Source organism: Moschus berezovskii, chromosome 8 (assembly GCF_049115385.1).
Source record: "Moschus berezovskii isolate FMDL1 chromosome 8, NW_MosBer_1.0, whole genome shotgun sequence".
Taxonomy (NCBI): Eukaryota; Metazoa; Chordata; class Mammalia; order Artiodactyla; family Moschidae; genus Moschus; species Moschus berezovskii.
In genome coordinates this window covers 85,879,719-85,905,548 of record NC_142467.1, presented here as the reverse complement: position 1 = coordinate 85,905,548, position 25,830 = coordinate 85,879,719, and the positions used below count along the sequence as shown (strand labels likewise).

General features: G+C 39.2%; 1 protein-coding gene across 1 annotated transcript in view; it reads right to left on the bottom strand.

Annotated features, from left to right (window-relative positions):
- Positions 1-25,830, bottom strand: part of LMNB1 (lamin B1) — a 52,728-nt gene that overhangs the window by 1,222 nt on the left and 25,676 nt on the right. The window contains exons 4-10 of the mRNA XM_055431262.2: positions 22,969-23,139; positions 21,436-21,561; positions 15,308-15,528; positions 14,053-14,278; positions 12,444-12,548; positions 7,887-8,006; positions 2,711-2,818 (exon numbers count right to left, since the gene is read on the bottom strand). Coding sequence (XP_055287237.1) covers positions 2,711-2,818; positions 7,887-8,006; positions 12,444-12,548; positions 14,053-14,278; positions 15,308-15,528; positions 21,436-21,561; positions 22,969-23,139 — 1,077 coding nt within the window. The remainder of the gene's footprint in view (positions 1-2,710; positions 2,819-7,886; positions 8,007-12,443; positions 12,549-14,052; positions 14,279-15,307; positions 15,529-21,435; positions 21,562-22,968; positions 23,140-25,830) is intronic.

Here is a 25,830-nt window from a genome sequence, read left to right as displayed (position 1 = left end):
TCTCAACTCTAGCTGCATGTACAAATCCTGAGGAGCTTAAAAAAGAAAAAAGCTGATCTAGGCCTCTAGATTAAATGAGAATTTCTCACTTACCTGGGGAAGAGTATCTATTTATAAGTCATTTTAAAGTTTCCCAAGTAGTTCTTAATATGCAGCTGAAGCTGAAAATCACTGTTCAATAACATTCTTTTGTAACTCAGTAAACAAGAGATCAGTGGACAGGATTTCTGAACACTAGAGAATACGGCTGGCTGGATCCTCAGTTTTCATATCCTGAAGCATCTGCACTGGGTTCATCTTCAAATGAGAAGTCAAAATGGCTGCATCTACCCATTTCTTTCTCACTCACTAATTCCTTAAAATCTCACAACATGACTGTGACTCACCACTTGACTAAACCGAAACTGGTTTCTTGAAAGTCAAACAAAAAGATTTCAAATCAACTCAAAAGGCCACTGGACTTTTGACTTCTCTAATGTGAAGTCAAAATAGCTGATGTGTCCTTCCATCTTCCTTCTTTTGAACCTCGATATCATTATTTCTTCTGATCACAGAAGCTAAAAAGCCTTGCACATCTTTGATTTCTTTTTCCTTCTTGCTCTCAAGTTCAGTCACTATGCCTTCATGAATCACTATTTGTACAGTCCCTCAGTGTGTCTACAGTCTCCCTCGATACTGTCTCAAATTCTCCTTTGCTCCAAAGTATGCATAAGCTACTTCCTTAGGCATTCCTAACTATGTCAATTTAACACCAACCTTCCCACTTCATCTCTCTCTCACGCACAGACAAACTACAACAAATCTGGATGGACAGATATATCTGGTGCTCAAGTCTCAACATATCCCCTGTGATGAATTAAAAATCCTCATAAATTCACTGCCATTCCTCCCATTATGAGATACCCGGGATTTACCACCCCCGCCCAGAATTGGAGCTGGCCTAGATTCATGGGGTCGCAAAGAGTTGGACATGACTGAGTGACTGAACTGAACTGAACTGAATGACTTATTTTGACTGAGAGAATGTGGGCTTTTAAGAAATCTAGTGCTCTCTGTTTTTACTTTCTAGGAAACCAGCTGCCATGTTGTAAAGAAGGCTAGGTTAAACCACCAAATGATGAGAAACTGCATAGAAAGAGACGTGAAGAGCATTCCAGCCCCAGCCAAGCTTCCAGCTGAATGCAACTGCATGACTGACTTCACTCTCCATTGTGTGAATCAAAAAAATGCCCAGTTAAGCCCAGTCATAGAAATTAAGAAATCAATGTTTTAACCCACTGAGTTTTAAGGTGGTTTCTTAATGTGGCAGCAACAGATAATCTAAACACCCACAGAACACCACTGTGTGTGTGTGTTAGTCACTCAGTTGTGTCTGACTCTTTCTGACCCCATCGACTGTAACTCACCAGGCTCCTCTGTCCATGGAATTCTCCAGGCAAGAATACAGGAATGGGTTGCCATTCCCTTCTCCAGAAGAGCTTCCCAAGCCAGGGATTGAACCTGGCGAGGTAGAGTCTTGACCGTCTGAGCCACCAGGGAAGCCCAGAACACCACTGTCTGACTTTTAATACTCAAATAACTGCCTATCCTTCAAAATACTGGACAGAACCTATTTTCCAGAGATCTTCTCAACTGCCCTGGTGGCTTAAAGAGCCTTCTCCAGCATCTGACCTGCTGTGACTCCAGCTCTGACCCCTCGTCTCTTACATTATTCTATACCAGTCATTATAATGCTTCATATCAGGGCAGGAAATGGATCTTGTGTCTGTTTCTTGTTAAAGCCAAGTATAAAATACCTGTTCTTAACGCATTATTCACCAGAGATGTATTAATACTACACGCCTTAGTTTCTACAACCTCCAGGGTAATAATGTGTTAAATATTCCTCCAAAATGTATGAGGAAGTATCTAGGCCAAAAATCCATCCTACCGTAGCCTACCTCAAGTGATTCTCACTCTAGAGAGCAAGCTCCTAACTCCTGACTCTGGAGGCTGAATACATAAGAGGATGTTTATTTGGAGCAAGACTGGGGCTAATTAAGGCAAATGAACAGATTTATAAATCTACAGACATGGTGATAAAGTCTTATAAGGATAAGGGTAGGAATTTTGATTAATGATCAGACTTGAACAGCTTGGGAATATAAACTGAAGGCTTATTACTTATTAATAATTCCAATTTAATTAATTAAAATCAAATTTGGAGTTCCTTTATTTCAAGGGCTCTCAAAAGTCCAAGCATCAGCTAAAATCTAGCTTGCAATTAAATGATTAAAAACTTAAGACAGATAGAATTTTGCTTCACACTGAAATTGAATATTACTCTTTTTGTAAAGTTTATATGTAGATACCTACTCTAATTTAGTCATCTAAATTCAAAGAACCCTTCAATAAATAATTCTGAGCATGCATTCCAATCCATATATACTTATGTGGCATACAACATATTATATACATTATAAAACAAAAGACAAAACTGAAATTCAATATGAGAAATAATTTTTTAAAAAGAAGTGCTAACATTTTCTTCCAGTACTCAAACGTACTGTATCTTGAATATCCCCTCAGGGAAAACAAACCCCACTTGGTAGATCACTGATTTGGTTCATCAAGTAATAGGGGGGAAAAAAAAATCAAGCCCCACTATTGGTTTTTGGTCTTCGTGTAACTATGTTAATAAAATTTAAAAAGAACTATATTGAAGTAATACCTGCTGGTGGAAAAGTTCCTCCTCGACAGCCACTTCGGCTGCTTCTTCCTCCTCCTCTTCCTCTTCAGGTATGGTTGTTTTGAAGACTGTACTTCTCTGAGCAACCTCCTAAACAAGAGTTAGATTTTAAGTTAAAACACTATGCTTAAAACCGCAAAGTCTGTGGGAGGACATCCCTTTGTACAATTTTAAGAAACTGCATTCCTACATCAGGGACTTTTTTTTAAAGTGGTTCATCAGTAGCTTCAACTATTAAACAGGAATTTTTGCATAATTAGTAGCAGTTCTTAGATCTTCAATAATTCCTTGCAGGGAAGCTACTGGGATCCAATTTGAAATACCCACTGAGAAGTTTCCACTGCTTTTTATCCTATTCTGTTATTAAGAATTCTATAAATGATTTGGCACACTAAATTCTTTATAATACTCAACATGAATTCAGCTTAAAGATCGTGGCTCCTAGCAAAGAGAGGGTACTAAATAAATGCTGAATAAAATGGAAGTCAGAAGCCAATTGCTGTGCTCTCAGAGATCCTGGTAGCAAGAAGACCTCCTGAGACTGAAAAGGACAAGCTTTCATCCCTTCAGCAACTAGTTCCTCTTTAAAGAAATAGAATCAAGACAGAGGAACAGTATTTATTCATAACATGCTAGTGAAGTCCCAATGTTCTCTGCACAAAAAAACTGATTTGTCATTCACTGGTGTAACACAAAGGACTTTCCTGTAGAGAATGCTGACTTGAACAAATGCAGCAGTGTTTCTGTTTAAGCACAAGACTAACCTGATGATCTAGCAGCAAGTAAATGTGTCCGAGAGTGCTACAGAGCTTCTAATTTCACTCTGTACTATGTCTTCAGGTCATTCAAGAAAGATTAAGTCCAGATGAAGATGCTAAAAGTATGTGAGTAAAAGCTTATCTGAAACTTAAACATGGACCAGCTAGTTTAAACTGGCAAAGGAAGAAAATCAGAGAACAGTGTCAGAGACATGAGACTTCAATTTAAAGTATATCCATGGATATAGTTTATAAATGAAGTTGAGGGAGCACAGTAATGTTTTGTATAGACTTTTGAATTTTGCTGCATGGCCAAGGAAGATGGACCATTTTGAGTCTCAATTAGCCAGAAACTTCTATTCTGTGAGATCAGTCTGTGTCAGATTGCTTAAAACAAATTAGTACTAACAGAAAAGCACGTGAATTCTTAGATCAGTTACAGCTCTTTGAACTAAGATATACACTGAGGTATGGTGGCACACAAAACCGAAAAAAAGACTCTCAAAAAGTTTTCAGTGTATCTAGCTTCCCTCAAGTCATCTTAAAATAAGAAAAGAAAAGTCAAACAAAATCGGTTACAGAACTCTCAGACTTCTTGGTTGTCCATCGGTTGAGAATCTGCCTGCCAGTGCAGGGGACACAAGTTCAGTCCCTTGTCTGGGAAGATTCCACAGGCCTTGGGGCAACTAAGCCCATGCACCATAGCCACTGAGTCTGCGCCCTAGAACCCATGCTCTGCAACAAAAGGAGCCACTGCAATGAGAAGCCCACGCACCACAACTAGAGGAGCCCCTGCGAGCCGCAACTAAAGAGAATCCATGCACAGTGATGAAGACCAGACACAGGGGGAAGGAAAGAGGAAGGTTTTTCTAAAAAAGATGATTAAAAAAAAAAGTGTTACAGAATTCTCACATTTCAGCTTCTAAAATCTCATGACAATGTACACATCCCATATGGAAACACCAGCTCTCAGAGCTTGTGATAAAACACCAGACTACGAGCCTCAAATGAGAAGCTTAGAAAATAGCAATTTGCCCAACTTCATTAATTATGAATTACTTCAGCATAACTGCCTTTAATTTAAGCCTGCTGTTAAGCACTTTTCATTTGACAACATTTAAAAACCAATTAATCTAATGCAGAAAGCCTGTATGGCATATAAGTGAGCTAAATGTCTACAGATTTAAATAAAAAATAATAATAAAACAAATTCAGAATCAAAACTTGTTGGGAGGTTTAGGCCCATAAAGGTACTAAAGATAAATGTCTTTACCAAAAAATTTCCTTTTAGAAGGACACCGAACCGTATCATTGATCTGAAAGGCACACATAGATGGTTTGTTTCTCTTATCAACATGTCATGGGTCTGTCCAGGTAAAGCCCTGGGCACATAAAGGTACACAGTCTACCCAGCAGCGCAGCAGGGCTAGCTCACATGCTGGCTCTCCAATTCTGCAGTCATGACATGTGGGTAGCCTGAAATTACCAGTGTGAGTATTTATACCACAGAAATCACCAATTACCACAAATCACGGTGGTTTTTATTGATGAAGGAGCTGACTGTTAAACTGTGGTGCCTCAGGACACAAGTAGTATATACATGTACGAAAGTTTCAGGGACGCCTATATTTTAGAGGTACAGAGAGACCGCTTTATTATTTTCCTCATTAAAAAAATCCATTTTCTGTGGTGACACTTACTGCTTTTAACCCACCAGCATACCACCCCACTCATTTCTCATTAAGAACGCGCAGTTTTACCTGGGTACCCTCTCTCACATGGAGATGTGACGTGTGTCACAAGGAGCCACATGTGTGTCACAAGGAGCCGAGTGTGATTTAGCCGTGGAGGAGGGCTCAAGCTCAAATTCTGTCCTCCCAACTCCAGGAACTAGCTGACACATGACCCAGGCTGGGCAAACAAGAGTGAAGCCCGGACAAGGACCTGAATGGGCACCATGCTGCTGCCCACAAGAACTCAAACTGGAATGATGGCACCTCCAGCTAGCAGCTATCTTGCATCCATGAGGGAGACACTCAGGAAACAGACCGCAGAAAGATCCCTGGGGACGCTGGGTGAGCCAATGGATCAAGTCCACTCTCCCTGGACTGCTGGTATTGTGAGCTCACATATCCCCGTTACTTTAAAGCCAGTTTAATTGGGTTTCCTGATATCTCCAATGCTTCAGCAAGAAAACATGCATTGAAAAATTAAGTTGACTCAATAAGTCAGTTACTTACAATCTTATAGAAAAATGGTCTTTACAGGTGGTAATTATGAGTTATGATAAATACAGTCTGGAACCTACTAACGAACATGGCCTTACAGAATGAAATAAGTGCCAAAAGTACTTGTCTGACAATCACAGAAATAAGAACCATAGTCATAATACTTTCCTTATTTCTGACAGAAGTCACTTTACAGAGTCTAGCAAGCAGAAGACAGAAGTTTGTTAAAAGAACAGGCAAACAGACTCAACAATCCAATATTCGGTGGTTTGAATTATGAAGGGAAACCTAAGCTTCAGTCAGTTATACTGACACATCATCAGTAATGCTGCCTCTAGACAAATGCCATGTCATGGGATCTACTTTCTTCACTTGTCCTTGAACCTATTTTGTGGGCTTTAAACCTCCTGGATTCCAAATTATCTTCCTATAAGATCGTTTCTAAGTTGGAACATGTTTTCACACACAAAAAAGATGGGACTAGATTCCATGGCTCATAAAAACCTATTTCATCTACCATGGCCCCTTAAAACAGCACTTTTTAACCTGGGTGAATCGCCACTCAAAACATTCTGAAAAACACATGTACTCCGCCAGTTTCAGACGTTGGAGAAACTACCAATTTAGGAGCCGCAGTAATTTCAGCACTCGGGCAGCACCAGTGACATCTGGGAAGAGTTCCAAAGTGCTGAAGGCAAGAAGTAAGCAGGGCTCCACGCTGAGAAGAGGAGGAAGAGTCGGTTCCTTGAAGTTTATCAATTACTGAAGGCATTTTTAAACACCTTCCAACCCAGAGAACCTAGGAGGTATTTGGCGGTGAACTGTACTGAGGTCTACAGTGAAACAAATCACATGCCCTTTCATTTTCAGCCTCAGTCTGAGATCAAGGGCATTCTTCTTTCAGCAGACAGTGAGTTCCATACGAAGAGCAGTCTAAACACCAGCAGATGTTTCCAGTGAGGATGGGTGGGAAGACGGCTGGGCGTAAGGTGCCTCATATGCAAACACCTCAGAACCCATCATGAATACAGTTAATAGCTTTATTTCTCTGTACTTAAGTGAAGGTCTATGTTTGATTTTCTGAAAATTTTATCTAGTAAATTCTTACTAAATATGTGCCAGGAAAACTCAGAACAAGTTCTTGTCCCTGGTGTGCTTATTACTCTAGTGAGACAAGACAACCTGACAAGCAAGGTAAGGTCTGTAACCTGGCACCATGGGAGCAGAGAAGGAACTCCTGACCTGTAACCATGCCTTCCTTTACAGACACTTTCATCTCTTAGTATGTGTGTGTGGCTGGGGGAACTCAGGGGTGTCTTCATGTGACAGTAGGGGTAGGTTATGTTCTTTGACAAGAATTTCACGACTGGTATGTTGAAAACACACATCAAGCAAAGGCACACTCCTCAATCTTTAAACTCAGTTTCACAAGCATACTGTAAAGCCAGGAACAAGGTTAATGAGCATTTACCAGAGGCCAGATGCTGTTCTGAGCACTTCCCAAGGACAGTCTCATTTATATTATTCTTATTATATTATCATCTCATTTACAGTAATTACTTTATTATTACCATCTTCACTTTAAAATGATAAAACTAAGAGAGCTGAAGGAACTCACCTAAAGTCACAAGGTCACTGCGCAGTGGTGACAGAAACTGAACACAGACTGAATTCTGGAATCTGTGCTAGCAATCAAAACTATGACAAACTCGTATTTCATTCCTGAAATCTAAAACCTTTACTTTGACTGACTCAGCAGCCTTGGTCTGATTTAAGCAATCAGTTACTGCACATTTGATTTCATTCTTGAAAAGAAATCACACTTGTACGATGAACTCTCAAATGAAATTGATGCCGTGGTGGGGACACAGAGAACAGACTTGTGGTTGCCAAGGGGGAGGGGGGAGGGGGAGGGATGGATTGGGAGGATGGGGTTAGCAGAAGTATGCTTTTACATACTGAATGGATAAACAAGGCCCTACTTTATAACAGAACAGAGAAATAATACATTCAATATCCTATGATAAACCATAATGGAAAAGAGTATTTTTGTAAATATACATATATGTATAACTGAATCACTTTGTTGTACAGCAGTAATTAACACAACACTATAAATCAACTATACTTCAATTAAAAAAAAAATGACACTTTGGTGGAACCGATACGTACTTCTCCCTGAGAATTTTTCAATATAACCTTCACATCTTCGCCAGTGCCCCAAGAGTTCTGGTTCTTCCAGATGAGGTCGGTGGGAGGACTGGCTGTGACACCGGCATTTGCAGCCCAGATCTTGAAAAAGAGAAAGGAAATCAAATCAGTCTAAATACAGCCCTGCTCTCCGAAGTGCCAATAACATGACGATGAGACTTTTTAACATCTTGTAAAAGGAGTGATTCTAGAATTTCCAGGACGATGGCCTAGCTTCAGCCTTGCTACATTAACCAGTTATGTTTCTAAGAGCCACAGAGCTTATCTAGACCTCAGCTTCCCCATCTAATAAGTAAAAACGCTGCTACAAGGACTAGATTCATATCCTAGCTCTCCTAACATGTCAGCTCACCTTGAGCAAGCTACCTTACTTTTACCCTCCAATGGGACAGAAACAGTACTGTTAATACATGGGACTACTGTGAAGGAAAATGATGGCCCACAAAGAGGAGTTGAAGCTGAAACTGGCCACCTGATGCGAAGAGCTAATTTGAAAAGACCCTGATGCTGGGAAAGATTGAGGGCATGAGGAGAAGGGGACGACAGAGGATGAGATGTCTGGATGGCATCACTGACTCAATGGACAGGGGTTTGGGTAGACTCTGGGAGTTGGTGATGGACAGGGAGGTCTGGCGTGCTGTGATTCATGGGGTTGCAAAGAGTCAGACACGACTGAGCGACTGAACTGAACTGACAAAGAGGAGATGGCTGACTCAATGAATATAAGCTCTCACTGCCAGCACTCTATTATTTTATGGGTTTTATGAGCCATCCTTCCATGTAGAGCCTTCTGCCCTCCTCCAGTGAGGTACTCTAGCTGCCTACACCAGGAACTGAGGAGATGACTGCTGCTGCTGCTGCGAAGTCGCTTCAGTCGTGTCCGACTCTGTGCAACCCCATAGACAGCAGCTCACCAGGCTCCGCCGTCCCTGGGATTCTCCAGGCAAGAACACTGGAGTGGGTTGCCATTTTCTTCTCCAATGCATGAAAGTGAAAAGAGGAAGTGAAATCGCTTAGTCATGTCCGACTCTTAGTGACCCCATGGATTGCAGCCTACCAGGCTCCTCCGTCCATGGGATTTTCCACATAAGAGTACTGCAGTGGGGTGTCATCACCTTCTCTGAGGAGATGACTAACTTCTCTCAAAACCTCTGCAGCAGATAGCCTATCTAGGATACTGTAATGGAAAGTAGTGTGTACCCAACTAGAGACACTGTCATAATACCCCAGAGTGTCTGAAACTGAATTCCAAAAAGAAGTCAGGGAACAGAAAATCATTCATTATTTAATGGAAAAATATGACTGCTATTGAAACAGACAAAAAGAAATATTTCCCTTTTCCTAAACAGGGAAATTCTGCAACATTTTAATGTATTCACTGGCAGAAGAGTACTGGTAGAATAGAGTAAACTTGAAAGTTTAGAAAACCTGGGTTTGAATCATGGACATATGTGTGTGATATGTGATGTGATAGTCCCTCAATCACGTCTGACTCTCTGCGAGCCCATGGACTGTAGCCCTCCAGGTTCCTCTGTCCAGGCAAGAATACTGGAGTGGGTAGCCATTCCCTTCTCCAGGGGATCTTTCCAACCCAGGGATCGAACCCGGGTCTCCTATGTCTCCTGCATCGCAGGCAGATTCCTTACCAGTGAGTCTAACACTACACCTCTACAAACCTCTTGCCCTCTCCTGTAGGGACACTACAGCCAGGGCTGATCTTTCCAAAAGACCACATGAAAACAGGTAGCAAAGTTTTGTACTCCATAAATTGTTTAGGAACATAAAGGGCCATACAATGTCAAAATGAAGACTGGAGATGGTATAAGCTGATATCTCCTTAAAGGGAGAGAAAACTTTATCAACTACTAATTAGGAGAAACCCCTTTCCTCTTATGGTGCTCCCTTGAAGCTTCCAGATTTTCCATCAGCTTTATAAATGGATAAGGGCAGACAGCATTTACGAGGATAAAACTGAAAAACAGAACTGGATCCAGGCTGACCTTTGGGTTTTGTGGAATATTAATCTAACCTCAAGCTATACTTTTCACTATTCCATATGGAATCATACACTTGATTTAGTGTTAACAATAACTGTAACACGTCAGTAACCTTTCTGGGTAATTTAACCTAAAACTAACATGTCCTAGAGCTATACTGTTCAACATGGTAGTCATATGAAGCTTGTGAGCACTTGGAACATGGCTAGTAAGTATCTCTCTCAGTATAAAGAGTTAGTAAAAAAAAAAAAAAAAAAGTAAACTATCTAGTAATTTTTTCTATTGATCATGATAAATAATGAATTGTTGAAATGACAATATTTTAGATATACTGAGTTAAATAAAAGTGTTCTAAAATTAATTTCACCTTTCTTTTTCACTTGTTTTAAATGTGTCTACATGAAAATTTTAAATTACATATGTAGTTCCCTTTTTCTAGTCTAGAGTTTTAAACTGATCTTTGCTATTGCCTTGCTTTGTTCAATTTTACAGGAAGATCACTTAGCACTACCATGTTCCACAGAGCTTCTTAACACATTTAATGACAGTTAACAAATGAAAAAAAAAAAGTATTACTTTTTTATGTGAAAACTGATTTTTTCCCTAGATCCATAGAATATATGTATCTATTTAGTCATTGAGGAACTACATTCAGTGGAAAAAGCAGATGACTGGCCTAATGGTTTTATACTACTTTAAAGAGATAAAGAGCACACTCGAAACTGAAAATTCTGAATTAAAATGTCAGATTCTTTCCACCATATAATACAGCTTCCACATGACACACAATAGGACTGATCAATTTTCTCTCACTATAATAATCACAAAAAAGAAGAAAAGACAGTGTGGTTAGGGTTTGTTCCCATTTTCACCAATTATTACAAAATTAGCATCTGATATTTTCATAATGTGCTGGCAAGTTCTATGAATACATTTTTTAAAAAGAGAAGTTTTAACCTCTTTGAGGCTTTGATAATCAACACTAAGTAAGGTTTGTATCAATCATAAAATATTAAACATTTATTATTTTTTAAAAAGAAGTGATAAAAGGACAGCCACTTCAACATTCTTTACAGATGAAAACAGTGACTTCTTTAAAATCTGTATCAAACTTAACATATTTTGTTTGCTAAATCAACTTACTGAGTAAAAACAAAGGAATTGTGCGTTTGCTCAATGGAAAATATTTCTCTAAAAAGTGAGTCAGTAATACTTAGTAATGATTACATATGTGGAAATTTAGAACACAACCACAAAGCACTATTTAGAATTCAAAACAGAGTCAGAATGGCACGAAGTCCATCTTCCTCTAAATCTTGACAGCTTAGGTATCTGAAAAACCACACTACTCTTGCTAAAATATTATGTTTAAAGAATGATACTTTACAACAATACCTATCACCTAGCTGTGTTCAGTCGCTAAGTAGTGTCCAACTCTTTGTGACCCCGTGAACTGCAGCATGTCAAGCTTCCTGTCCTTCACTATCTCCTGGAGTGTGCTCAAACTCATGTCCACTGAGTCAGTGATGCCATCCAATCACTCTGTTGGCCCCTTCTCCTCTTGCCCTCAATCTTTCCCAGCATCAGAGTCTTTTCCAATGAGTCCACTCTTCATATCAGGTGGCCAAAGTATTGGAGCTTCAGCTTCAGCACCAAACTTTCCAACAAATATTCAGGGTTGATTTCCTTTGGGATTAACAGGTTTGATCTCCTTGGAGTCTCCAAGGGACTCTCAAGAATCTTCTCTAGCACCACAGTTTGAAAGCATCAATTCCTCAGTGTTCAGCCTTCTTTAAGATCCAACTCTCACATCCATACATGGAAAAACCATAGCTTTGACTATACAGACCTTTGTGGGCAAACTGATGTCTCTGCTTTTTAATACACTGTCTAGGTTTGACATAGCTATTCTTCCAAGGAGCCAGCATCTTTTAATTTCATGGCTGCAGTCACCATCCGCACAGATCTTGGAGCCCTAGTAACTTTTGTTAAAATCAGTCCTTACCCCAACCTCAGAGATGGTACTAAGAGTGAGGTAGACACCACTAGTCTAGACACCAAAACAGTATCCAGATGATACTGATCCTCACCTACGGCTAAAGACTGCTGTTTTAACACATACCTCAGCATTAATATATCACCTCCTAACAGTTCTTTATGCCAAGTAGTATCACCTGCATTACACTGGGTTACCAGGTAACACTCAAGGGGCAGCTGGGTTTTTTTGTTTTGTTTTTCTTTTGTGGGGCAACAACCAGGGAGGGGTGGGGGGAATCAGCTGTTAGTATCTACTGGAGTAGATAAAAATATTTCAGAGGCAAATTCCTTCACTTTTAACAGTCAATTACCATCTCAAAAACTCAGAATTTTTTAAATCTTTGGTAGCACTTGTAATTCCCTAATAATGTCAAAAACGTTTTAATGCCCATTTCTAAAATGTGTCTCTTTAAGCCAAAATGGTTTCAATTACTTTAATTATTGGTTAAGATAATGAAATTAAACGATGACTAAATTAACTTACTGTAACAGTCTGGCCTGCCTTCAGCACATATCTTGAGGTATATTTGTAACTGACTGATGTGTCTCCAATTTTTCTGATCATCTCCCAGCCTCCCATTGGTTGGTCCTATAGAAAAAAAAACAAGAAATCAAGGTCACTTCAAATATACAAATAAATCAATCCATAGGCAGTTAAATTAAGACAACTTTATGACTGTCTTCCCATGGTTCCTATTTTCCCTACTATAGAAAGAAAACATGGTTTTGTCTTTCAGCAAAACAGAAACTTTGACAATGCTGAAATCTTAATTATTAAGGTGCGTGATCTTAAAGAGGGCAAAACTGGAAGTAAAGAGATATAAACCAAACTAAATGGTCATATTCAATGCTAGATTAGGTGCATAATTTAAATTTATAACATCATCTAGCTTAATAACTACCATTTCTCACACTGAATTTTTGACCGCCATAAGTTTTTAAAGCCTGGAAAGAGAAGGAAGAAAATACACACTTTTTCTTCCACATCTGTACCACTTGGGCCCATATTTAACACTTACCCTAAAGCATAAAAGGCTCAAAAAGGGTTAATAACATAATGAGCCAGTCCCAAGCGCTGGCTGTCAATGTTAGCCTGTTGGCTACCCAGAGCTGCCTGACTCCTAAGGAGCAGTTCAGGGTATTAAAGCAATTAGCTGCACTAATTTATTTATATCCATCTCTTACTCGAAGACAGGAATAAACGAGGCTGAGAGCCAGCTCCAGAACAGCTCCAAAAAGGGTGGCAATGACTCTTGTAACACAGCCAAACTACTACAATGGAATAGCAGAGGCTCCTCTGTCCTTCAGTTTCTAAAGTCGTGACTAAGAGGGCTTAGAGCCTGTGCTGCTTTGTATCCAAATCACTAAAGCTCCTTTGCCCATCCAAAGTATTTATTCATCCACACACAAGACAGTTCTAATAGCTTTGAGGAGAAAAGTCATTTTACAGACATTTTACAAATCCTGAACATGCTTCTGAAAGTGAGATCCATTCCACTGTACACCCCAGACCTGCATCTGGCATCATCTGACAACCCTTCATGGCCCCAGCTCGGAAGTTTAGGATTCCCTGCTATGAATATTTTATGTTTACTTTTAAATAATTTCAAGATTGGGCTTCATACTATTCCTAGTGTATATTAAATCAACAGTGTTCATTAATTTATTTAGAGGGAAAACACTCCTAACATGTGTCAGAGTCTGGGCTCATAGTTCCTTCCTTTCATAAAGCTAACAGCTGTGAAAGAATATCTACACAATCTATCTTCTTCACAATTCTGGCTAGGACAGGGAATGTTAATAATTCATCCTTAGGAAGGCCACGGTGACAAAATGACCGGGTGTGAAAAAATCCTTGGCTCTCCAAAGAACAGCTAATGAATAAAATTTTTAAACCACTAAATGCACCATCCCTCTTCCTTTTCCTATTCAAGTTTATGCTACACTTCATGAATTTGGGTTAAAAAGGAGAGGGAAACTCTTATTTCATGAAGATGACTGAATCCAAATAAAAGCTGAGGAGTTATTACAATTGCAAGACATACCCCCAATCAGCAAAGCCTCCCTGGACAAAAAGGGGTCTGTGCTTTCACCTGTTCCGAAGTGTTCTTCAAGCGGATAAATTTTCCATCAACATCGATCTCTTCAATGCAGACATTCCCAGTGGCTGAGGCAGAATGAGAGATACTGACACTACTGCTGGCCTCGGATTCTTCCACGTCCACTCTCTTCCGCTTTCCCCTGGTGGTACGCACGCTGCGACTCGAGGATGCGCGTGATACTGTCACGCGGGAAGAAGGGCTTGGAGAGAGCTTCAATCTACATGAGAGAAATAAAGCATTCCCATGATGAAACACATATGCTCTTTGTATCTTAATGCATACGCATTACTCAAGCACAACATTAATGACGATCTGTTAGACAAAGCCAACGTACTTCTTAACAGAAAGAAACTTATTTGTGCTACAATGCCCGCTATCAACATTCTTTTTAAAAATTATTATCTGAATGTTTTAGCTAAGAAAAGACCACAACCATAATGCAGGAAGTTTGAAAAACTGGGAGGGGGTGGTGACAGGTTGGGGAGAACAACTCATTTACCATCACCCTACCACAATCACTGTTACATTTAGCATTCTTTCCTTAATTTTTTCAAACCTGTATTTTCTGTTTACAAAATTACAATCACAATGTATGCAATATTGAAATTAAATGTCTTTTTATTATAAGTGAGAAACTTTCCCTTTGGAACTTTTTTCTCAGAAAAGGTTTAAAAGATTTATACACTAACCAGTTTGAAAAGTATACAGTCTCTTTCAGCAAATCTGGTATTTTGCAGCATGCCTGCATGCATGCTCAGTGTCCGACTCTCTGCGACCCCATGGACTGTAGCCCGCCAAGATCCTCTGTCCTTGGGATTTCCCAGGCAAGAATACTGGAGTGGGTTGCCATTTCCTCCTCCAGGGGACCATCCCCACCCAGGGGTCGAACCCACGTCTTCTGCAGCTGCTGCACTGGCAGTGGGATTCTTCACCACTGAGTCACCTGAAGTCATTGTGCAGCATATTAAATTATCAAAACATTTAAAATCCCAAAGGAGAAATGGTATCCTTTCACAGTTCAGCATTTAAAATAATAATACTAAGACTGCTTGTACATCTTCTGTTGTTGATGTAGAAGTAAGATCTATTACTAGCTACCTCTACACCTAGATATTAAAAAAAAAAGAGAAAACATTTAGAATTGTTCTAATTGTTTTAAAAAAAAAATCCTACTTACTTTTCTTCAAACAGAAAGGGTGGGGGCAAAAAGTAGACTACAAGGTAGGGTGACAGGCAAGTTACATACCTTTCTTCTTCACCTTCTAGGAGTTTCCTATAAGCACTGATTTCCATGTCCAGGGCTAACTTGACATCAAGAAGTTGTTCATAATCATTCAACTGTTGCTGCATCTGATCACGTATTTCCGCCATCTCTCTCTCTTTGTCAGACAGCATGCGGCGAGAGTTGTCTCTTTCTTTAGCAAGCAAGTCCTCCAACTCTTGAATCCTCTCCAAACATGCTCTAGACTGAAGATTCAAGGGAACACATTTACTTTCTAGGAACATTCCAACATTAGCACAACACTAGCACAGCTATTTTAAAACATTTCCTGACCTGGAACAAATCCAGTCTCTTAACAGCAGAATTCAAGAACATTTTTATTTTAAGAAATTAAAAAACAAACTTCCTCCAATACAAAATACAACACTTAGGAAAGTTTTGTCTTATAAAAAGGCTAGGAAAAGACATTCATCAAATGTGTCATAAATATACATATAATTTTTCTTTGACCAAATGAAACAAAATTTTAAGCTGTGGTTTTAGTAAAAAAGTCTGGCTCCCCTACAAACCATTTAGCTCAAAAATATAAAGTAACAAAAGAAAAGAATTAAAAGAAAACTCATTGACAAAAGAAACCGAGTATCTTATGGGGAACTGCTGGAACGATTCAGAAACTTAGCAAAAGGGATTCTAGTTACCACTTCAGAAATGGTGTGCTTTCCCACACTCCATCAGCATGCAAACACCATATGATATAGTGTAGTCTGTAAATATTATTGTAAAGATGGAAACTTCATATTTGGTATTAAAAAAAATGAAAAATCACACCTCCTACACAAGAAGGTTCATCTTAGAAACCTTGTCGTTCACCAGGTAATCACTCATCTGCATGTCTCCAAAACAGAACTCATCTCCCTAACCTCAGAAAATGACCAAGGTAATCAACTCCAAAAGACTGATGTAGAGCTTAGGCCCTTAAATCACAAGTACCTATGCATCAAAGCAGGAGGGAAAGGGCACATACTGTGCAAAAGTGAAATCTGGAAAGCTAAAGATAAAAAGGATCTCTATTCTGTGCAAAAACATTACACTAACTAGTGAATTTATTTCACACAGGGCTATAGGGTAAATAATTTGAAACTGCTTTACATGTATACTGAGGCTGGACAAGTAAGGAAATGGGATGGCAGAAACCAGGCTTCATACTCTCAGAGAGAGAAGTTATAGGTAAGCAAGGAAGGAAGCCTAAAGTGAACTCAGTGGTACAGGGTTAGAGTCCCAAACATCTGTGTAAACACCTGGTTATCTTAATATAAATACAAGTGGACAGAGATACAATTACAGATAAGCATGTAAACATGGGTGAGCATATATACATTTACCTAGCTCTGCCCACAAGCAGGCCTAGAAACAATGACAACCCAATACCAATGAGCATACCCAGGGCCCAGAACTTACTTTCTAGATACAACTCTCCAGTGAAAAGAACCAGAGCTTCCTGAAGAAATAGCTGATACCAGTGGTGAGACAGGGAAATCACACGATGAGCCTGGAGCATATTACAGAACCATAAAAAAAAAGAAGTGCTCCAAAAAGCGGGGAACATGGTAGCCAATCTGACCAAACTCCTCAAAGCCAAAGCTGAAACAATCTGAGCCAATAAAATAATCTAGTATCCAAATATAATCCAAATTATAAAAAGATTTCCGTGAGTCCATACTGACAGAAACCAATGAATGAATAAATAAATACACAAATAGGGGAAGAAGAGATGAATTTTTACAAAAGCATTCCATTTAATAAAGGTAAATACTCTCTTCAGAATGTGACGCATAATTCCTGCTCTTTATCCTTGAGAGCAGGCTGGACTTGCTTCCTAAAAACAGAGTAGGGAAACACAAAAATAGTAACTTACAGTTGGGAAACCTGGCAAACAGTGTCCTAGCCAATGATGAAAGTCATCACCATCAATGATGTTGTGTGCATGTCACGTAATCCCTGATATGATGTAACAAGGAGGGCACTTAAAATCCGTTATCTCCAGGCTATTCGTAAGAAAAGCACCAGATAAGATTGGGGGACAGCCTACAGGATACCCGGCCAGCTCTTAAGACTATCAAGGTCACGAAAAACAAAGAAAGTTTGAAAAACTGTCACCAACCAGAGGAGACTAGGAGGATCTGTGGTATCCTAAAACAGAAAAAGAACAGTAACAGAAAATCTGGTAAAATCCGACAAATGAACCACAGCCATCGAATATGCTAACAAAGAAGGAAAACTGAGGGAGGGAGCTAAGGGAGCTATGTGTACCAGCTTTCCTGCAGATTTACAATTACACCAAAATAAAAATGTTATTTAAAAAATAATCAACCAATGAGTTAATTAAAATCCAGAGACATTCTATATCAGAAGTAAGCATTCATCTCAAGAGAGATGCTAAACAAAATCCTGCCTCAGAGAACATGTATTTAACTGTATTTGCAAAAAAAAAAAGGCTATAAACTGAGAAATCCATGTTTTCCCTTTCTCGGGGTTCTTATATTTTCTTTCCTCCAAAATAAAAAACAGTTAAGTGTAAAATATATGTTCTTTGGAAATTTCCTGGCACTCCAGTAATTAGGACTCTTTGCTTCCACTGCAAGGGGCACAGGTCTGATCCTGGGTCAGGGAACAAAGATTTCTCATGCAGCGCAGCCTAAATATAAGTAAAATGTCTCCTCTTCAATCAACCTCTTTATTTTTATTTACCAGGTGGGAGAGACAGATGGGCGACAATGTCTAATCTGAAGAGACATAAATCACCCAAGCTTCAGAGAAAACTTTTAGCCTCGATCTGAAAAGGCCAAAATGTACTCTATTTGTCCACCTTAGATGTTACAGGGTTCTGTAAGAGGGAAAAATCAAAATCTAGGTATAAATAAGTTTTAAAGTTACTCTGAATCATTTTGTATTTGTAAATAGAAACATTTAAATGTGGTTTAAATAGCTGCACTACACCTGCTTCATAGTGAAATACAAAGAATACAACAGGAGAGACAGCTCTAGACCCTTCTTCCTGATTCTGCCATTAAATAACACACCTCGCTAAACTGGTGCCGCTAGGAAAACGAAGAGGTCCAACCAGACTATCTGTAAGATTCTGCCTCAAAACTCTAAAACTGTACTACTCATTTCTAATGGTGTCCGGTTCTCTTTGTTTTAAAGTACAGAATTGTACCAGTTTATTAAAATCTAGCTCTCGCAGAGTTTCCAGAATTTGGGTGTTAGAAAAACAAAAAATAGAGGTGCTTTCAAAGTGCCAATAAACTCTTCAGCAACTCAAACAGACACTGACCAATTCGATAATTTGGCCAAAGTCAAAAATCTATATAGAAATGAAAGAAAAGCTGTAAGCAATATATGAAATGCCTAATTACAAAACATAATACTGCTGCTATATTACGTAAAAATATTTTCTAAGTCTTAAAGGCTATATCATTTTAAAGGCTATATCAACTGTAAGTAAAACTAAAGAACTACTTCGTTAACATGAGTCACATAACTCAAGAGGAAATTCTATGGCCTAACATGCAGCATGATGAAATCGATGACTCCACAACAAATACTCTAAAACAAAAACTTAGAAATGTCTTTTTCTTTTTAATGATCTAAGGTTAAAATTCATCAACCAAAGAAGATATCCCTCAAGATATATTATTTATCATAAAATTTGATACCAGAAAGGATCACTTTCCACCCCCCTGACAGAGAAATTTAAAACTATCTGGCTGAAGCAGGTACTTCTCTCCTATTTCCTAAGGAAGGAGCTCTTCAAAACACCAAGGGCCCTGTCTAACACTGTTTAAAAGCTGCAGATGGTGATTGCAGCCAGGAAATTAAGACGCTTACTCCTTGGAAGGAAAGTTATGACTAACCTGGATAGCATATTAAAAAGCAGAGACATTACTTTGCCAACCAAGGTCCGTCTAGTCAAGGCTATGGTTTTTCCCGTAGTCATGTATGGATGTGAGAGTTGGACTGTGAAGAAAGCTGATCGCTGAAGAATTGATGCTTTTGAACTGTGGTGCTGGAGAAGCCTCTTAAGAGTCCTTTGGACTGCAGGGAGATCCAACCAGTCCATTCTAAAGGAGATCAATCCTGGGTGTTCACTGGAAGGACTGAGGCTAAAGCTGAAACTCCAATACTTTGGCCACCTCATGCGACGAGGTGACTCACTGGAAAAGAGTCTGATGCTGGGAGGGATTGGGGGCAGGAGGAGAAGGGGACGACAGAGAATGAGATGGCTGGATGGCATCACCGACTCCATGGACATGAGTTTGAGTGAATTCTGGGAGTTGGTGATGGACAGGGAGGCCTGGCATGCTGTGATTCATGGGGTCGCAAAGAGTCGGACACGACTGAGCGACTGAACTGAACTGAACTAAACCTGAAGTTAGCCACCTGATGTGAAGAACTGACTCACTGGAAAAGACCCTGATGCTGGGGAAGATTGAAGGCAGGAGGAAAAGGAAGGGGATGATAGAGGATAAGATAGTTGGATAGCATCACCGAGGATAAGATGGTTGGATGGCATCACTGACTCAATGGACATGAGTTTGAGCAAGATCTGGGAGTTGGTGATGGACAGGGAAGCCTGGTGTGCTGCAGTCCATGGGGTCACAGAGAGTCGGACATGACTAAACTGAACTGAACCTGAAGTTAACCAAAAAACGTGCAATGATAGGAACATAACAGGCAAACAGGGAAAGAGCCCTGGACCTCAGTCAGAAGACACAGCTACCAAATTTCAGAGCCTACTGCTATTTAACCACAGGCAAGTACTATTCACCTCACCTGTAAAACATCTACACCTAGCATAACCAAGTGCATTAAGCATCAGCCCCTGCCCCACTGCCTAAAAGATAGGGAAATGTAAAACTGAGGGAGAGGGAATAACCAGAATACCATTTATGAAATGGAGAAAAGCAGTAAATGTCAACTCAGAGTAAAGAGGTATTATTAAATGGGGCAATGGAAAAAAGATGGTTAAATGCTTAAAAGAAAATCTTTGAAGACAGTAAGGTATAAAGAGAAAAACCGCAAACAGTGAAAGAAACCCATTTGTCAGCTTACAGTCTCTGGGCTGGTGATTAAACTCACCCAGGTCTGTGGTCAGACTGAGTGAACTCAAAGGCCTTTGTCCTTCCAGCTCTTTATATTGTGAGTAATGAAGTACATGTGATAACAGCAAAGTAAAAACTTCTGGTTTCATCAAGTTCTTTTTACATCACCTCGTTTTACACAATAAGGTGTCTTCTAAATTCCTACAATAAACGTCTTCAGTTTTGTAATCAGAAAAGGATACTACTAAAAACAAAATATTAAAAAAGAAGAAAGCTTATTTAATGAAGAAAAAAAAAGTTTACTCTTATATGAAAAATTTACAACAAAATTTCCTCCTTTAAGGAAAACAGAAGCTGAAGTTAATGCCTAAGTCATTAAGGTGAGCAGTAGATTATCAACATATCCTGCACACTTATACGGTAGTACATGTACTTTGCATGCATATCGGCATCACCCTTGAACCAAAAACCAGATTTCAGGCAGCGTCCACACCTGCTTATGCAGCACCTGGAGTGCACCATCACGTTCTGACAGGCACCCATCGACACACCAGCAACAGTCACAAGACAGTTAGGTGAGTCTTACACTCTCAGTCAAGATGCAAACTGATGCTACTTCCCAAGATACTAACTACTGAGTACTCTAAGCACCAAGGGACTTTGTCTAGAAACACAAAGCATTTACCACCCACAAAGAACTTCCACAGGTTTTCCTTCATAACAGTTTCTAAATGTGATGAAAACGAGTACGTTGGGAGGAGCGCCGTGTGGAGATCAGACTGCTGGCTGGGTCAGAAAACCAGGGTCCTGGGGTAAGTCCAGAGAATAAGCTGGCAGGTCGTTCCCTCAAAGGCAATCTATTAGGCTAGGAACAACAGTCTCTGCCCAGAGGATGCTTATGCAGTGAGAAATAGAAAAAAACTGGGGAGCACAGTGAAACCAGAATTCAAGAAAATACTATCCTCTCTGCAAAGTGATTTCAGGAAGAGCCAAGCAGGTCGACTACCATGGTGGAGGTGGCCTTCGAGTACCACTCCGAAGCTTACTTACCTCTTTCTGTAGATTAGAAAGCTGAGACGAGAGGCTCTCAATTCTCATACGACTTTCCATCAGTTCTTCTCTGGCACTATTGACAGTAGAAGTATTCATCTCTGATGACAGTCTGGCATTTTCAAGCTAAGAAAAGAAGCAAACCACGGTCAGTCTTATCTAGTGAATTAGAACAAACAAATGAGGAAGCATGAATCATCTCAAGATATTTCATTTCAAACCTAAGCCCTGTCAGTAACTAGCTGATGAAACAGGAAAAGCATCATGAAGTTCGCTGATGTGGTATGAAGTACCTTAAAAGTTTTTCTGCTTTTTCAGCTCAGTTTCCAAATGGGAGCTTAACAATGCTGATGTATGTGGACTGACCCAAAATTTAGTGCTTCAATATTTCATCCATTATATGTCTAATGTCTCAGATAATGCTGCTAATAAGAAGACTGAACAGGGGCAATTTAGCCATGGTGGTGTTCAGAGGAAAACAAGCATCACATATCCCTAATCCACCAAATCTGATACAGAACATAAAACAAGAAACAGAAAGTACTAATTAAGAGATTATCTCAAATCAGATAGAAATACTTCCTTTCAGAAGTTAAAAAAAAAAGCTCCTCTGGTAGAAACAATAGCCCATTCCTTCAAATACCCATAGCATTCTGTCCTGCCTGTCTTCAGGTATGTCTTCTGTATGTCTCTTCCCTGACTCCCTCTGAGGCCAGAGTCTATGTGACGGACCCATCCTTAGCTTAGCTTCTTCAGTGCCCAGCACAGTGCCAGCACCAAGTAAGGCTGAACAACTAAACGTAGGGATTAAAAAATCACCCTCTCATCAGCCAACTACTGCTTCATAAAGTGGATTAAAAGCAGTATGACCAATTTGAGGCCATGCAGTGGAAATTATTTTCAACACCTCTATGACTTATTTTCTAAGTCTTCCACTAACTTTATAATCAAATCATGTAACATTTAACACAGGGGTAAAATCATTTACTATGAAAGTCTGTACTCAGTGATTTAATAAATTTTTGCATGGTCTCCTAATATAAGAGAGAAGTTTCTATTGTCTTTTTTTAAATGAATAATTAGTGGCTGAGGAAGAAATATCAGAGACTGTCCACGTGGCCTTTGGTCAAAACAGCCCAAAGTGTGGTGGTCACAATCTATGTACAATGATGACAGGCAGTCAGAATTAGATGCAGTCCAACAAGGTTAGTACTTGTTACTGAATGAAAATTTACTTTTAGATCACTGGAGTTTAACTAATATTACTTGACACAAATGATCAATTGGACAAAGAGCTTAAAGACCATACCTGTCGTAAAAGTGGAATAATTCTACTTTCTCTGAATAATTTCTAGTTAACATTTACTTTATAAAAAATCGCTTTCTTTAAAAAAAATCAATTTTCTATATTCACAGAGACCACAGGAATTCACTTAATAAAACTAGAACAAACCAAACATCAAGTTATACTCTCAGGGAGACTCTGAAACAAAAGCGTTAAGTGTTTGCAGCCATCCCGGGCAGTCTGCTCACTTTGGCATGGTAAGTTTGCTCCAGCTCTTCTTTGTACATCTTGACTTGGGCATCGTGTTGCTCTCTCATCTCATGAAGGGCTTGAGCCAGCTTGTACTCGTACTCAATCTGACGCCCAGAATCCACCTCCACCAAGCGAGTTTCATGCTTTCTTCTGGTCTCATTAATCTCCTAGGAAGAAAAAATGACATAAAACCAAGTTACTTACCATGGCTGAAATCAAGACCATCTGAAGTTTTACACAACAACCTCCTCCTGTCTGTCCTAGGACAAGCATGTGAATACACTTTTTTGCCTTCATTTTCATATGAGAAGATTTTTGAGACAGACTAATGACAGAAACGGTAGCATCTCAAACCCTAGGAATTTTATGTTTATTTTCAGTAGCACAGCTATTTATTTCTCTAAAGGCAAGGAACGGCTGGAAGACTTTACCATGCAATCACGGAAAACTAGGTATACCGAATAGCAGGTAATTATTTTTTTAAATTGTACTGACAGTATGAAGAATAACTGTGAAAAAAAAATTCACACGAAAAGTTAGAAACGTATCAGTAAAACTTCAACTAGAAGATTTATGCATAAAATAAAACTTGTCTCAGACATACTAAGAGGCAATGGACAGAGCAAGCTAATTTACATGACTCATCCTAATAGCAGATGATGCTAAGGTATCAACATCAATTGATACAGAATCTTATTGACCATACTACTTTTCTATCTCAAGTACATATGACAATTCACTATCAAAGAATAGAAATAATAGGCATAATCCTTCACATTAGTTTTTAAGAAATTATTCAAACGAGAATGGCTAAGAACACAAGTCCAAGAATAAAATTTCCATTCTAGTGTCTAGCTCTGAAAATACAATAGATCTGTCTTTAATGGCAATAATCAAAGAGGCCACAAGAGGGGGATATAAGAAGAACATATTGTTTCTGCATCCTCTTCCAGCATGCAGTTTTTCTGTGCATGTCCTCATCTTTCTCTTAACCACAGGAAGATGAGCTGGACAGAATCAGAAAACCAGGGATCAAATTCCAGTTCTGCTACTAGTCTCCTAGGGCTCATATCTATATGAAGTGACTGCTACTTAAATCATAAAAAGATGCAAATGAAAGGTTTAGTTCAACCAGTATCAGGTACCTACTAGCCTTTTTTGCCCTTCATCTGCCTCCCTTCCTCTTCCTGCTAATTTTCTCCTTCCTCTTAACTGTTCATAATAAGGAATCTAGGTATATTTACTGAATAGAATTTGACCCTCCATATGAAAAAAAAGAAATGAGGAATATTTTTTTAATTCATTCTCAAAAAGGCAAAACCCCAAAACTCAAAGTTGCTACCCAAACACTCTAAAAATACTAAATTACTTTTTAGTGATGTCGTTTTTCACTTAGTATTTTACATAAAATAAATGAGTTGCAAAGAAAAAAATTCTCAACCTCTGGTTTAAAGATGCAGGAATCCACATGGCTTCAAAACTAAGAAATAAAAGATCATGGGCAATTTTAACAAAATGAAACAAAAATGTAAGTCAACGTAAAGATACTTCAATTTATGAACTGTAGTGAATAATTATATGATAGCAGTCACTGTAATTTATAAGGAGCTTTCACACAAGGTATTTTACTTTGATCCTCACCACTTCTTGGGGAAAAAACAGCAGGCACTGGTATTTCATTTTTTAAATCATTTTTAAATAAGAAACCAACTCAAGAACCGTCCAAAGTCTGGCTGCTTATCCAATGAGTGCGCTTTGTCCCCACAATACCCAGTAAAAATGGCCAATTTCTATTAAATTATTTTTCTCAAACTAAAATTATTTAACTTCTATAATAAATTCCTATTTTAAAACTGTTAGTCATCATTTTTAACATTACATTACTTTAAAAAAACATTTAAGTATTTAACTGCATGTTCTTTAACCTGCATGTTCTCAAACCCTCTTCAATTTTGAGAAAATACAATTGCCCCTTTCTTCAACTGTATTACACTACAGCTGTTACTTTTACCCCTCAAGGCTGAACCACAGAAGTTATGGCTGATATGATATTTTTAAATATATATATATAACTATAAACGCTGTGGGTAGCCAGCCCCCAATGACTGCTGCCTCCAGGTGTTCATCTCCTGTGTGAGCCCCCTTCCATACTGCATCGTGGTTGGTCTGTGTGATGGGGAGTGACGATGTATCACTTAGAGATTAGTCTCTACAAGAGAATGTGGCTTGCCTCGCTCGCTCTCTCTCATCATCCACTCTTGGGGAATCCCATCATGAGCAGCCCCGACAAAAGAGCCTGGTGGGCTACAGTCCATAGGGTTGCAAAGAGGCAGGCACGACTGAGCGACTAATATGCACACATAAGGAAGCCAATGCTGAACTGGTATCTCCAGAGAACAGTTGTAAATGAACTTTAAAGTGTTCCTCCAGACCAGGCTGAAAGCCTGACTGCGACCTCATGAGACCCTGAAGACAACCATCCAAGTTAAACAGCTCTTAGATCCCTGACCTTGAGAAACTGTAAGATAGTAAAAGTCTGTGATTTTAAGATACTAAATTTTGAAGTAATATATCACTAATACAAATGCTTAAAGAGGTTGATAGTTAATTAACAGCTGTGGCCAGATGAAATAAGTTAAGTTATATTACTGCACAAGTCAAAGTTGCTCAGTCGTGTCCAATTCTTTGTGACCCCATACAGTTTCCATACAGTCCATGGAATTCTCTGGGCCAAAATCCTGGAGTGGGTAGCTGTTCCCTCCTCCAAGGGATCTTCCCAACCCAGGGATCAAACCCAGGTCTCCCCCATTGCAGGCAGATTCTTTACCAGCTGAGCCACCAGGGTAGCCCAAGAATAC